At 45.5% G+C, this 15,196-nt stretch overlaps 1 protein-coding gene across 4 annotated transcripts in view; it reads left to right on the forward strand.

Moving 5' to 3' along the window:
- LOC137345341 (alpha-1,6-mannosylglycoprotein 6-beta-N-acetylglucosaminyltransferase A-like) overlaps nt 1–15,196 on the forward strand; it is a 172,819-nt gene that overhangs the window by 105,656 nt on the left and 51,967 nt on the right. For all 4 annotated transcript variants that reach the window (XM_068008841.1, XM_068008842.1, XM_068008843.1 and 1 more), the window contains exon 15: nt 4,461–4,535. In XM_068008841.1, coding sequence (XP_067864942.1) covers nt 4,461–4,535 — 75 coding nt within the window. The remainder of the gene's footprint in view (nt 1–4,460; nt 4,536–15,196) is intronic.

Here is a 15,196-nt window from a genome sequence, read left to right on the forward strand (position 1 = left end):
ACAATGTCTTCCCTAATCAGGAATGCCACCCCACCTCCCTTTTCTCCCTTCCCAATCTTTTCTGGACACTTTGTATCCTTGAATATTAAGAACCAGTCCTCACCATTTTTAAGCTACGTTTCCATTATTGCCACAACATCATATTCCCACACAGCCATTGGTGCTTGTAACTCACCAATCTTATTCATCACACTTTGTGTGTTTACATACATGCATTCTAAACATGTCCTTGTATTCCTCATAGTCCATCTTAGGCTGTTTCTACCTAATAGGGTACTTCTTCCTTCTCTAGTACTATCCAACACTCACTCCTTTATGCACCTATTCCTCTTTTCTACTTCTATATGCTATTGCCCATCCCCCTGCCAATTTAGACTCTCCCAAACCATACTCATGAAACACCCCACGTGGATATTCATCCCAGTCCTGTTGAGGTGCAACCTGTCCCTTTTGAGCCTCCTGCTCCAGAATGGGTCCCAGTGCCCCAAAAATCTGAAGCCGTCCCTCCTGAACCATGCTTCAAGCCACGCATTAATTCTCCCTATCTTCCTATTTTTACTCTTGCTAGCGCATTGCATTGGGAGTAATCCAGAGCATACTACCTTGGAGGTCCTACTTTTTAACTTCCTCCCTAGCTCCTGAAAGTGACTGTAGACCTCAATATCTGCCTTCCCTATTTGGTCATTACCAATGTGTACCACAACTTCTGTCTTAATCCCTTTTCCCTGCAGAATATTCTGCACCCTCTCTGTGATATCCTTTACCATGGCACCAGGGAGGCAACACACCAAGCAAGACTCATGATGACGGTTACAGAAACGCCTGCCTGTCCTCTATGCTGTTCCCTCCTGTGCAGTTCCTTTCCCATTGGTGCCTTGGTCTGGACTGCACTCCTTCAAGGTGTTATCATTCCCAGCAGTCTCCACTGCTCAGTACCAGTTTGAAAGTGGCACACGCCCTGAAGACTCCTGCACTTCCTGCCTCTTCCCACTCTTCTGGATGGGCACCCAAAGACCATCCTGAGCTCCCACTGCCTGTGGGATGGCCATCTCCCGGAACGCACAATCCAGGAAACTCTCAGCCTCCCTGATGCTCTGCAGTGATTCCATCTACTCCTCAAGCTTGGAAACTCTGAGCTCAATCTCGAGCAGCTGGAGACACTTCTTACACACTGGGTCCCCCAAGACACATGAAGTGTCCTGAAGTTCTCTCACGGTGCAGGAATTGCAAGCAACAGTCTCAGCTGTCCATTCATGGTCTTAAAGAAAATCTCCTTTTCTCTCTTTTAGAATCTAGTTAGTACCTTATTGAAACTAGTAATTTTAATTAATGTCTCTAGACTTGCTCTATGCTCATTTTCTTATTAATTCACTTCCTGTTATACTTACCCCAATTGATTTTTTAAATTTCCCAGCCTAGTTTAGAGAGAGAAAAAGAGAAATACTCCCAACCAATCACTTACCAGCGTTCCTGTGACATCACACTTTTCTTTCTCTGTTTTTGAGCGCGCTTGCTCTGTTCCCCACCGCCTCCTCACCGTCGCTTTTAACTGTGGGTCTACGTCACTGTTCTCTCTCAGGCTCACTTTCTCTTAAAGGGGAAAGATTTGCAGAGCTGTGGGGAAAGGGCAGAAATTAGTCAGATCAATATTTTACAAATTTTAAAAACTAGGCAGGAGATTCTTGCAAAATGTATGGTTGGCCACATTCAGCTTATTGAATGGTATATGTTATGCACCATTGCATTTAAATAATTTCAATTCCTCTAAATAATCAATACTTTGTAAAGATTCAAGTTATTGTACTCAATCTTTTTCTGAGCAACTCATGGATATAACTAGTGGATACAGCTGCTGATGTAAAATGGGATTCACTGTTATTGTTGTTCAAAGGCTCCCTCTAAAAGACAAAAATATGATGATTTGCAAGCTGTCAAGAGTATTTTACTTTTTAACATGTAATTCTTGTTGAAAAGTTGTGATGGAGTCCGAGTGAGCAGTTGACCTGTTGAATGTACTGGGTTTCAAAGCTTGTATTTTTTTCTCGGACAGTCATTTCCTGGAAAAGGAAACTGAAAGCTTCAGAGTTCTGGGGAAGACAGGACTGGTTGGGACCAGTTAAAAGAAATAGTCCTATGATTAGAAGTGTGATCAGAGACATGTAACTGGAGCTCAGGTTTCAGTTTACAAGATCACTCTGCAGAGTGTGGAAGCAAAACAGCAAGCTGGTGCTTTAAAAAATAAAGACAAGTTGCTGTAATTGGAACCTGTTTTCTGGGAGCTGGCCCTCGGCAAAAACAAGTTGCCACAAGCTGTTTTTGGTCACTTAACGAGTTACTTAAGGCAATACAGGTGAAGCTACATCATCAGGACTCTTGTGAGCCAAACCACAGATGTTTCCGAAGGATGCAATGTTTTGGTGCAAACAGTATCGGTGGAGTTTGGATTGCAGGGAAACAGCTATTGAATGGAAATCAGTGTTTGCATCTTGGTTGACAGGATCTGGAGATCTACTTGAAAAGTTCAAAGACCTGAAGGACTTTATGGCTGTTATTGATGCTACCTTTGCTGAGATGACTACCCAAAAAACTTGAGATCTATCTTTGTTGCATCTGCTAATTAACGTGTAATCATTTAGCTATAAATAAACTGTGATTTAACTGTTAATTCATGTTTACGTTTTGTTGGTTTTAGTTTCAGTGATTTGGTTCTAAAAGTGAAATCTTGTCTGTTTTTTTTAAATTGGGGGTCGGGCGATGAACTGGAAGCTTTTGGTTTGTGATCCTCATGGGGATCATAACAATGTACTTGTGCCATTCTGGGTAATAATAGAGCAGTTTTTTAATGATGTGACAATGATGTGTGTCTCATGGCTGTACGACGCCATGTGGTTCACCCACTCTGCCTTTGTTGTAATGGTAAGCAGCGCATACCTTGCATTGTAATACAAACAGAAAATGCTGAAGACAGGTTTGAGAACTTCTGTGGAGAGAGAAACTGAGTTAACATTTTAGGTTGATTATTTTTCGTGAGACCAAAAATTAGAGATTAATGGTTTTTAAGCAAATAAAGAGCCAGGGGAAAGGGCAAGAGGGAGGAAAGAACAAAGGGGGATGTCTGTGATAGGGCAGGGGAGTGATTAAATTACAGAAGTGATAGTGCAAAGCAAAAGTAAGTTGCAAGAAACAAGTAAAGAAATAAAATATGGGTCGAGAGGAAGTATAAATAGTGACAGGAGGGAAGCATGGAAAATGTAGCAAAGAGGAGAAAGCTCCTGGGAGTCTGGCAGACAAGGTGGGTAGAGTTTAGTGGTGTGAACGTTCTCACAGCCCGCGTCCCGAGAAGGGAACCCCAACCCACCACTCTGTCAGTGCTTCTGGTGCGGCCATCCTGCTGTCTGAGATAATGGGAGCCATGGTTAAGATGTGGGTTTAGGGTGGCGCAGTAGTTAGCATCGCAGCCTCACAGCTCCAGCTACCTGGGTTCAGTTCTGGGTACTGTCTGTGCGGAGTTTGCAAATTCTCCCTGTGACTGCGTGGGTTTCCACCGGGTGTTCCGGTTTCCTCCCACAGCCAAAAACCTGCTGTTTGTTAGGTAAATTGGCCATTGTAAATTGCCCCTAGTGTTGGTAAGAGAATGGTGGGGATGTGGTATGGAATATGGGTTAATATAAATGGGTGGTTGTTGGTTGGCACAGACTCGGTGGGCCGAAGGGCCTGATTCAGTGCTGTATCTCTAAATTAAAAAAAATGTATCAAGGAACACTGAATATCATGAAGATGGATGAAACATTAAGGGTGAAACATTAGTTGGAATCTACCTGAGAGGGCAGATGAGGCCTCAGTTTAACTGTCATCCAAAAGATGGCACCTCAATAGCGTAGCACACCCTTAATACGACACTAGAATGCCAATTTCATTTTTAGTACTGTAAGACATTACTGAATTATGGACGTAATAGAGACCTAGTTTCTGGAGCCGTGGCTCAGTGGGAGCATTCTTGCCTCTGAGTCAGAAGGTTGTGGGTTCAAGTCCCATTCCAGAGACTTGAGAATAAAGTTTAGGCAGACACTCCAGTGCAATATTGAGGAAGTGCTGCACTGTCTGAGATGTTGTCTTTCAGATGAGATGTTTATCTGAGGCCCTGTCTGTGCTGTCAGGTGAATATAAAAGAATCCATGGCACTTCTTCAAAATAAAAAGCAGGGGAGTTCTCCCTGGTGTCATGGCCAATAGTTATCCATCAACCAACAACACTAAAGAAGATTACCTGGTCATGATCCCATTGTTTGTGGGAGCTTGCTGTGCACAAATTGGTCACCAATTTCAAAAAGTACTTCATTACCTGTAATGCGCTTTGGGATGGCCTGACGTCATGACAACATCTATAAATGCAAATTCTTCCTCCTTTATAACATAATTGAGATTGTCTGCTTATAATAAAACAGTATTTCTTTTGAACAGGTTGACCCATATTTACCATATGAATTCACAAGTGAAGGAATGTTGGAAAGATTAAATGTTTTCATTGAAAAACAAGTAAGTTTTTTATTTAACTCCAGAATATTGCCACAAAAATTTGTCAGATTTCCAAACGTGTCTGGGTTGTAAAAACTGTAAATGTATATAAAGAACTTGAAGAAGTCCAATGATTTGGTGAATTTATCCAGTTTGTAGGTGAGTCATACAGACCAGCAAGTTCCTTGTTTGATCCCCAGTTAGTGTTGAGTTAGATGATGTTAGCTGAATTGAAACATGCTGTGTCTCTTATTTACGAAGGAAGGGAGGGATGTAGTGTTTTGAAATTGCAATTGCATTGTACATTGTGTACTCTAGAGGCTGCTGCAGAACACATGCACTAGCAAAGTGAAGACAGAATAGAAAGAGAAGCTCATGTGTTCAGCTGTTGCAGTCTTTGTCTCCTGTCTTACATTAACTTGACTAAACCTCACTCAAGTCCTGAGGACATCACAGTGACCATTTGGGTTAGGTACTAGAAGGTATCTGATGTGACAACATACCTGCTAAGGAATCAGCTCCTTCAAGAAGCGGAGGAAAAGATTGGTGGGGAAAAGTCAAGCAAATATTGTCTTTAAAAAAAAAAGATGTTGTTTGAAAAGGATAGATAACATTCAGTTTAATATAACAAAGGTGCTGATGGCTTGATAACATATTATGTTGGAGCCCCAACTTGATCTGACAAAGGTAGGGGAGTTTTTGGTTTGCAAATAGTTGATGCAGGAACTGAACAATTCCACGATGGGAGATGGTGGATCTGAGCTGCGGCCAGAAGCTTTTCAGTAAGAAAGGATAAAAACACAAATATCAGAGTTGCGACTTTTAGGCCTGACTTAGATATTCCCTCAGGTACAGCAGTTCTGGGTCATTTCCAAAAGTGATCCATATTACACCCTTATTGTCCAATATCAATATGATAGTGTAACTGGCTGTATAATGAACTGGGTGTCATGTCTTTCTTACATGCCCTCATGAGCTTCTTCAGTCTTTCTGAAGGCTAGATTTGAATTGTTTAGCTGCTTTATTTTACAAATAGCAAATCAATGTAGAGTAACAGATGCAATCGTATTTTATCTTGATTCAACTATCTATATAAACCTTCTTGTGAACTGGAAAAATGATAAAAGTATGCCACACTTTTTCTCTTCGGTAGGCTCTCTTAACTTTTCCTGGTTAGCCTTCTGATCCTGATTAACTCTGGACTTGAGAAGAGGGAGTTTCCCCTCACTGGACCAGAATTTCCCTCCAGACCTAGTTGGCTGCCTGACTGGCCATGTGCCCCTTATCCTTTTTCTCTGTTCCCACCATGCAGGAGGGCAGTCCTTTTTTTTTCTCCCAAATTCAGTGATTCATCAATAGGATCAGTCAAATCAATTCCCCCTTCCCCAAGGGTAGATTCTCAACAAACACCTCATGCTGGCCTCATGAAGAGAAGCATGCCCACCTCCATAGATGTTAGTGTTCCTGGCAACTTGAAACTATCATTGTCCTCAGAACAATGATATCTGTGGTCCTCTGTCCTTGCCTGGGGTGCACTGAGCATTTGGGACATTAGGCAGTTTGCTTATGGGATAGCGTTGGGCAACTTGTCTCATGGAAAAGCTCATCTGCTCACAATATTATGATCAGCACATGTGACTAAGTTACTTTACAGTTTGACACTCCTGATCAAGCAACCAGATTGTTATCTGGAACTATATCCAGAAATCTTAGCATTAACCATTTCTTCATAAGTACTGAATGGATCCTTCCTTGGTTTCTGAAATTTCTGCCTGCATGCTTCAGGCATTAAGTCATGAGCACCAAGTAGCACGCTTTACAATATCATAATCCATACTAGTGACAGGATGGCATTAAAAAATGCTGTGAGCGTCTTTCTAATTATGTTGTGTTAGTTGGCCCATTCATTTTTGCCCCACTTTTTTTTTATTCATTCACGGGACATAAATGTTGCTCACAAGGCCAGCATTTATTGCTCATCCAAAATTGCCCTTGAGTACATGGTGTTGAGCTATCTTCTTGAACTGTTGCAGTGTGTGTGGTGAGTTTGGTGGGGAGTTACAGGACTTTGACCACGTGACAGTGAAGGAACGGCGATATATTTCCAAGTCAGGATGATGTGTGACTTGGAGGGGAACTTTCAGCTGTTGGTGTTCCCATGTACCTGCTGTCTATGTCCTTCCAGGTGATGGAGATCTCACATTTATGAGGTGCTGTCAAAGAAGCCTTGATGAGTTGCTGCAGTGTATCTTGTAGATGGTACGCACTGAACCACAATGGGTCAGTGATGTAGAGAGTAAATGTTTACGGGGTGGATGGGGTGCTGATCAAACAGGCTTCTTTGTCCTGGTTAGTATTGAGCTTATTGGGTGTTGTTGGAGCTGCACTCATCCAGACAGGTGAAGATATTCCAACACACTCCTAACTTGTAGATGGGGGAAAGGCTTTAGGGAGTCAGAGGTAAGCCACTCACGAAACAATACCCAACCTCTGACCTGCTCTTATAGCTACATTATTGATGTGGCTGGCCCATTTAAGTTTCTGGACAGTGGTGACCCCCAAGATTTGGTTTGCTAACACTCCTGTGAAGCGCCTTGGGTTGTTTCACTTGGTAAAAGGCGCTGTATAAATGCAAGATTTTGTTATTTCATGGGGGATTCAACAATGTTAATGCCAATGAATGTCAAGGGGATATGGTTAGACTCTCTCTTGTTGGAAATGATCATTGCCCGGCACTGAAGTTGTGCAAATATTACTTTCCACTCATCAGCCCAAGCCCGAATGTTGTCCAGATCTAGCTGTGTGTGGGCAGGGACTGCATTATCTGAGGAATTGCAAATGGAACTGAACACTGCAATTATCGGTGAACATCCCCACTTCAGACCTTATGATGGAGGAAAGGTCATTGATGAAGCAACTGAAGATGGTTGGGCCTAGGACACTGCCCTGAGGAACTCCTGCAGTGATGTCCTGGGGCTGAGATGATTGGCCTCCAACAACCACAATCATCTTCCTTTGGGTTAGATATGATTCCAGGCAGTGGGGAATTTTCTCCTGATTCCCATTGTCTTGAATTTTACTCAGGCTCCTTTATGCTATACTCAGTCTACATAGGATGTACAGTATAAAAACAGATCATTCAGCCCAACCAGTCCATGCTGGCATTTATGCTCCACTTGAGCTTCCTCCTGTCTTTTCTTATCTAAATCTAACAGCGTAGCCCTCTATTCTCTTCTCCCTCATATGCTTGTCTAGTCTCCCCTTAAAGGCATGAATGCTATTTGCTTCAACCATTCCCTGTGGTAGTGAGTTCCACATTCTCGCCACTCTTTATTCCACTAGCCCACCTAGTCTTGCACCTTCCAAGCAATGTGACCTCTCTATTCCTCCGACTAAAACATACTACCTCACGTTTAACTGTGTTGAACTTCATTTGTCAATTTTTGCTCATTCTGCAGGTTTATTAATGTCCTTCTGTAATTTGTTGCAGTCTTCCTCCGTATTGACTATCCCCCGATATTTGGTATCATCTGCAAAGTTAGAAATGTAGTCAAATGTTGCCTTGATGTTAAGGCCAGTCACTCTCACCTCACCTCTGGAATTCAGCTCTAGTGTCCAGGTTTGAACAAAGGAGTAATGAGGTCTGGAGCCAAGTGGTCTTGGCAGAACCCAAATTGAAAATTGGTAAGCAGGTTATTAGTGAGTAAGTGCTGCTTGATAGCACTGTCGAAGTCACCTTCCATCACTTTTCTGATGATTGAGAAGCAGCTGATGGTGTGGTAAGGGGAGGCAGTGGCGAAGTGGTATTGTCACTGGACGAGTAACTCAGAGACTCAGGGTATTGCTCTGGGGATATGAGTTTGAATCCCACCACGGCAGAAGGTGGAATTTGAATTAAATTAATAATTCTGAAATTTAAAAAAAGCTAGTCTAATGATGGCCATGTCGACTGTTGTAAAAACCCATCTGGTTCACTAATGTCCTTTAGGGAAGGAAATCTGCTGTCTTTACCTGGTCTGGCCTACATGTTACACCAGACCCACAGCAATGTAGTTGACTCTTAAATGCCCTCTGACATGGCCTAGCAAGTCACTCAGTTGTATTAAACTGCTACAAAGTCAATAAGGAATGAAACCGGACGGACAACCCGGCACCAACCTTAGCATTGGAAACGACAATGGCAAACCTAGTCCTGTTGACCCTGCAAAGTCGTCCTTGTGCCAAAGTTGGGAGAGCTGTCCCACAGACTAGTCAAACAGCAGCCTGACACAGTCATACTCATTGAATCATACCTTACAGACAATGCTCCAGTCACCGCCATCACCATCCCCAGCTATGTTCTCTTCCACCGGGGGGACAGACCCAGCAGAGGTGGAGGCACAGTGGTATACAGTCGGGAAGGAGTTGCCCTGGGAGTCCTCAACATCGACTCCAGACCATATGAAGTCTCATGGCATCAGGTCAAACATGGGCAAGGATTAGCACCTACCGCTCTCCCTCAGCTGATGAATCAGTACTCCTCCAATGTTGAACAGCACTTGGAGGAAGCACTGAGGGTGGCAAGGGCACAGAATGTACTCTGGGTGGGGGACTTCAATGTCCATCACCAAGAGTGGTTCAGTAGCACCACTACTGACCGAGCTGGCCGAGTCCTAAAGGATATAGCTGCTAGACTGGGTCTGCGGCAGGTGGTGAGGGAAAAACATACTTGACCTCGTCCTCACCAATCTGTCTGTTGCAGATGCATCTGTCCATGACATTATTGATTGGAGTGACCACCCCAGAGTCCTTGTGCAGACAAAGTCCCATCTTCACATTGAGGATACCCTCCACTGTTTTGTGTGGCACTACCACCATGCTAAATGGGATAGATTTCAAACAGATCTAGCAACTCAAAACTGGGCATCCACGAGGTGCTGTGGGCCATCAGCAGCAGCAGAATTGTACTCAACCACAATTTATAACTTCATGGCCCGGCATATCCCACACTCTACCATGACCATCAAGCCAGGGGATCAGCCCTGGTTCAAATAAGAGTGCGGGAGGGCATTCCAGGAGCAGCACCAGGCATACCTCAAAAGGAGGTGTCAGCCTGGTGAAGCTACAACAAAGGACTACTTGTGTGCCGGACAGCATAAGCAGCATGCAATAGACAGAGCTAAGCGCTTCCACAACCAACAGATCAGATCTAAGCTCAGCAGTCCTGCCACATCCATTCGTGATAGACAATTAAAGTACTAACAGGATGAGGTGGCTCCACAAATATCCTCATCCTCAATGATGGGGGAGCCCAGCAGATCAGTTTTTTTTTATTCATTCATGGGATGTGGACGTCACTGGCTATGCCAGCATTTGTTGCCCATCCCTAATTGCCCTTGAGAAGGTGGTGGTGAGCTGCCTCCTTGAACCATTGCAGTCCATGTGAGGTAGGTAAACCCACAGTGCTGTTGGGAAGAGAGTTCCAGGATTTTGACCCAGCGACAGTGAAGGAACGGCGATGTAGTTCCAAGTCACGATGGTGTGTGACTTGGCCGGGAACTTGCAGGTGGTAATGTTCCCATGCATCTGTTGCTCTTGTCCTTCGAGGTGGTACAGTCGCGGGTTTGGAAGGTGCTGTCTGAGGGGCCTTGGTGCATTGCTGCAGTGCATCTTGTAGATGGTACACACTGCTGCCACTGTGCGTCGGTGCTGGAGGGAGTGAATGTTTGTGGATGGTGTGCCAATCAAGCGGGCTGCTTTGTTCTGAATGGTGTCGAGCTTCTTGAGTGTTGTTGGAGCTGCACCCATCCAGGCAAGTGGAGAGTATTCCATCACACTCCTGACTTGTGCCTTGTAGATGGTGGACAGGCTTTGGGGAGTCAGGAGGTGAGTTACTCCACACAGGATTCCTAGCCTCTGACCTGCTCTTGTAGCCACGGTATTTAATTGGCTACTCCAGTTCAGTTTCTGGTCAATGGTAGCCCCTAGGATGTTGATAGTGGGGGATTCAGCGATGGTAATGCCGTTGAATGTCAAGGGGGAGATGGTTAGATTCTGTCTTGTTGGAGATGGTCATTGCCTGGCACTTGTGTGGCGCAAATGTTACTTGCCACTTATCAGCCCAAGCCTGGATATTGTCCAGGTCTTGCTGCATTTCTACACGGACTGCTTCAGTATTTGAGGAGTCGCGAATGGTCCTGAACATTGTGCAATCATCAGCGAACATCCCCACTTCTGACCTTATAATTGAAGGAAGGTCATTGATGAAGCAGCTGAAGATGGTTGGGCCGAGGACACTACTCTGAGGAACTCCTGCAGTAATGTCCTGGAGCTCAGATGATTGACCTCCAACAACCACAACCATCTTCCTTTGTGCTAGGTTTGACTCCAACCAGCAGTGAGTTTTCCCCCGATTCCCATTGACTCCAGTTTTGCTAGGGCTCCTTGATGCTATACTCGGTCAAATGCTGCCTTGATGTCAAGGGCAGTCACTCTCACATCACCTCCTTGAGTTCAGCGCTTTTGTCCATGTTTGAGCCAAGGCTGTAATGCGGTCAGGACCTGAGTGGCCCTGACGGAACCCAAACTGAGCATCACTGAGCAGGTTATTGCGAAGCAAGTGCTGCTTGATGGCACTGTTGATGACACCTTCCATCACTGTACTGATGATTGAGAGTAGGCTGATGGGCCGGTAATTGGCCGGGTTGGACTTGTCCTGCTTTTTGTGTACAGGACATACCTGGGCAATTTTCCACATTGCTGAGTAGATGCCAGTGTTGTAGCTATACTGGAACAGCTTGGCTGGGGGTGCGGCAAATTCTGGAGCACAGGTCTTCAGTACTATTGCCGGAATGTTGTCAGGACCCATAGCCTTTGCAGTAACCAGTGCCTTCAGTCGTTTCTTGATATCACATGGAGTGGATCAAATTGGCTGAAGTCTGGCATCCGTAATGTTGGGGACTTCAGGAGGGGGTTGAGATGGATCATCAACTCGGCATTTCTGGCTGATGATTGTTGCAAATGCTTCAGCCTTATTTTTCGCACTGATGTGCTGGGCTCCCCCATCATTGAGGATGGGGATATTTGTGGAGCCACCTCCTCCAGTTACTTGTTTAATTGTCCACCACCGTTCACGGCTGGTTTTGACAGGACTGCAGAGCTTAGATCTGATTATGGTTATGGGATCGCTTAGCTCTGTCCATTCCGCTTTGCGGAACACCTCCGCTCAGTCCACAAGCAGGACCCTGAGCTTCCGGTTGCTTGCCATTTCAACACTCCCCCCTGCTCTCATGCTCACATCTCTATTCTGGGCTTGCTGCAGTGTTCCACTGAACATCAACGCAAGCTCGAGGAACAGCATCTCATTTACCGATTAGGCACACTACAGCCTGCCGGACTGAACACTGAGTTCAATAATTTCAGAGCATTACGGGCCCCCCATTTTACGTCCATTTTTAGTTTTTCTTTTCTTTTTTATATTTTTTACAATTTTTTTTCTTTTGTTTATTTCATTTCATTGTAGTTTGTTCAGTTTGCTTACCCACTTTTTTTTCATGTTTGTACTTGCTGTTGTTCAATCTTCAGTTCGTTAACACCCTATCTGTACTAATGCTTTGTCTTTCAACACACCATTAACATATTGTTTGCCATTGCTCCATGACCTCTTGGTCAGCTATGTGGCCTTGTCCAATCTACACCTTCTCCTTTGTTATCTCTTGCCCCACCCCCGGCTCACTTGCTTATAACCTTTGACATTTCTAATATTTGCCAGTTCCGAAAACGGGTCACTGACCCGAAACGTGAACTCTGCTTCTCTTTCCACAGATGCTGCCAGACCTGCTGAGTGGTTCCAGCATTTCTTGTTTTTATTTCAGATTTCCAGCATCCGCAGTATTTTGCTTTTATATCTGTCTATTGCATGCTGCTTATGCAGTTTGGCATGCAAGTCGTCCTGGGTTGTAGCTTCACCAGGTTGACACCTCATTTTGAGGTACGCCTGGTGCTGCTCCTGGCATGCCCTCCTGCACTCTTTATTGAACCAGGGTTTGTCTCCTGGCTTGATGGTAATGGTAGAGGAGGGGATATGCCGGGCCATGAGGTTACAGATTGTGGTTGAGTACAATTCTGCTGCTGCTGATGGTCCACAGCACCTCATGGATGCCCAGTTTTACATTGCTAGATCTGTTCGAAATTTAGCACGGTGATAGTGCCACCCAACACGATGGACGGTATCCTCAATGTGAAGGCGGGACTTCGTCTCCACAAGGACTGTGCAGTGGTCACTCCTACCAATACAGTCATGAACAGAAGCAACTGCGGCAGGCAGATTGGTGAGGACAAGGTCAGGCATGTTTTTCCCTCGTGTTGGTTCCCCCACCACCTGCTGCAGACCCAGTCTGGCAGATATGTCCTTTAGTACTCGGCCAGCTCGGTCAGTAGTGGTGCTACCGAGCCACTCTTGGTGATGGACATTGAAGTCCCCCACCCAGAGTACATTTTGTGCCCTTGCCACCCTCAGTGCTTCCTCCAAGTGGTGTTCAACATGGAGGTGTACTGACTCATCAGCTGAGGGAGGGCGGTAGGTGGTAATCAGTAGGAGGTTACCTTTCCCGTGTTTGACCTGATGCCATGAGACTTCATGGGGTTCGGAGCCGATGTTGAGGACTCCCAGGGCAACTCCCTCCCTACTGTAGACCACTGTCCCGCCACCTCTGCCGGTGGGACAGGACATACCCAGGGATAGTGATTGCAGTGTCTGGGACATCATCTGTAAGGTATGATTCCGTGAGTATGACTATGTCAGGCTGTTGCTTGACTAGTCTGTGGGACAGCTTTCCCAACTTTGGCACAAGCCCCCAGATTTTAGTAAGGAGGACTTTGCAGGGTCGACTAGGGTCGGTTTGCTGTTGTCGTTTCCGGTGCCTAGGTCAATGCCGGGTGGTGTCCAATTTCATTCCTTGTTATTGACTTTGTAGCAGTTAGGTACAACTGAGTGGCTTGCGAGGCCATTTCAGAGGGCATGTAAGAGTTAACCACTTTGCTGTGGGTCTGGAGTCACATGTAGGCCAGACCAGGTAAGGACAGCAGATTTCCTTCCCTAAAGGACATTAGTGAACCAGATGGGTTTTTACAACAGTCGACAATGGTTTCATGGCCATCATTAGACTAGCTTTTACTTCCAGATTTATTAAGTAAATTCAAATTCCATTTTCTGCCGTGGTGGGATTCGAACCCATGTCTCCAGATCAATACCTTGGGTCTCTGGGTTACTAGTCCAGTGATAATACCACTACGCCACCGCCTACCCTCAGTGCAAAAGATGAGACTGAAACATTTGCAACAATCGTCAGCCAGAAGTGTTAAGTTGATGATCCATCTCGGCCTCCTCCTGAAGTTCCCAGCATCACAGATGCCAGTATTCAGCCAATTTGATTCACTCCACCTGATATCAAGAAACGACTGAAGGCAAAGGTTGTGGGCCCTGACAACATTCCGCCAATAGTACTGAAGACCTGTGTTCCAGAACTTGCCGTGCCCCTGGCCAAGCTGTTCCAGTACAGCTACAATACTGGCATCTACTCAGCAATGTGGAAAATTGCCCAGGTATTGTCCTGTACACACAAAGCAGGACAAATCCAAACCGGCCAATTACCGGCCCATCAGTCTACTCTCAATCATCAGTAAAGTGATCGAAGGTGTCGTCAACAGGGCTATCAAGAGGCACTTGCTTCGCAATAACCTGCTTAGTGACGTTCAGTTTGGGTTCCGTCAGGGCCATTCAGCTCCTGACCTCATTACAGCCTTGGTTCAAAAATGGACAAAAGAGCTGAACTCGAGGTGAGGTGAGAGTGACTGCCCTTGACATCAAGGCAGCATTTGACCAAGTATGACATCAAGGAGCCCTAGCAAAACTGAGGTCAGTGGGAATCAGGGGGAAAACCCTCCGCTGGCTGAAGTCATACCTAGCGCAAAGGAAGATGGTTGTGGTTGTTGGATGTCAATCATCTGAGCTCAGGACATCACTGCAGGAGTTCCTCAGGGTAGTGTCTGGGCCCAACCATCTTCAGCTGCTTCATCAATGACCTTCCTTCAATCACAAGGTCAGAAGTGGGGATGTTCGCTGATGATTGCACAATGTTCAGCACCATTCGTGACTCCTCAGATATTGAAGCAGTCCGTGTAGAAATGCAGCAAGACCTGGACAATATCCAGGCTTGGGCTGATGAGTGGCAAGTAACATTTGCGCCACACAAGTGCCAGGCAATGGCCATCTCCAACAAGACAGAATCTAACCATCTCCCCCTTGACATTCAACGGCAATACCATCGCTGAATCCCCCACTATCAACATCCTAGGGGCTACCATTGACCAGAAACTGAACTGGAGTAGCCATATAAATACTGTGGCTACAAGAGCAGGTCAGAGGCTAGGAATCCTGTGTGGAGTAACTCACCTCCTGACTCCCCAAAGCCTGTCCACCATCTACAAGGCACAAGTCAGGAGTGTGATGGAATACTCTCCACTTGCCTGGATGGGTGCAGCTCCAACAACACTCAAGAAACACGACACCATCCAGGACAAAGCAGCCCACTTGATTGGCACCCCATCTACAAACATTCACTCCCTCCACCACCGCACAGTGGCAGCAGGGTGTACCATCTACACGATGCACTGCAGTAATGCACCAAGGCTCCTTAGACAGC

The sequence above is a fragment of the Heterodontus francisci genome, chromosome 2 (genome assembly GCF_036365525.1).
Source record: "Heterodontus francisci isolate sHetFra1 chromosome 2, sHetFra1.hap1, whole genome shotgun sequence".
Taxonomy (NCBI): domain Eukaryota; kingdom Metazoa; phylum Chordata; class Chondrichthyes; order Heterodontiformes; family Heterodontidae; genus Heterodontus; species Heterodontus francisci.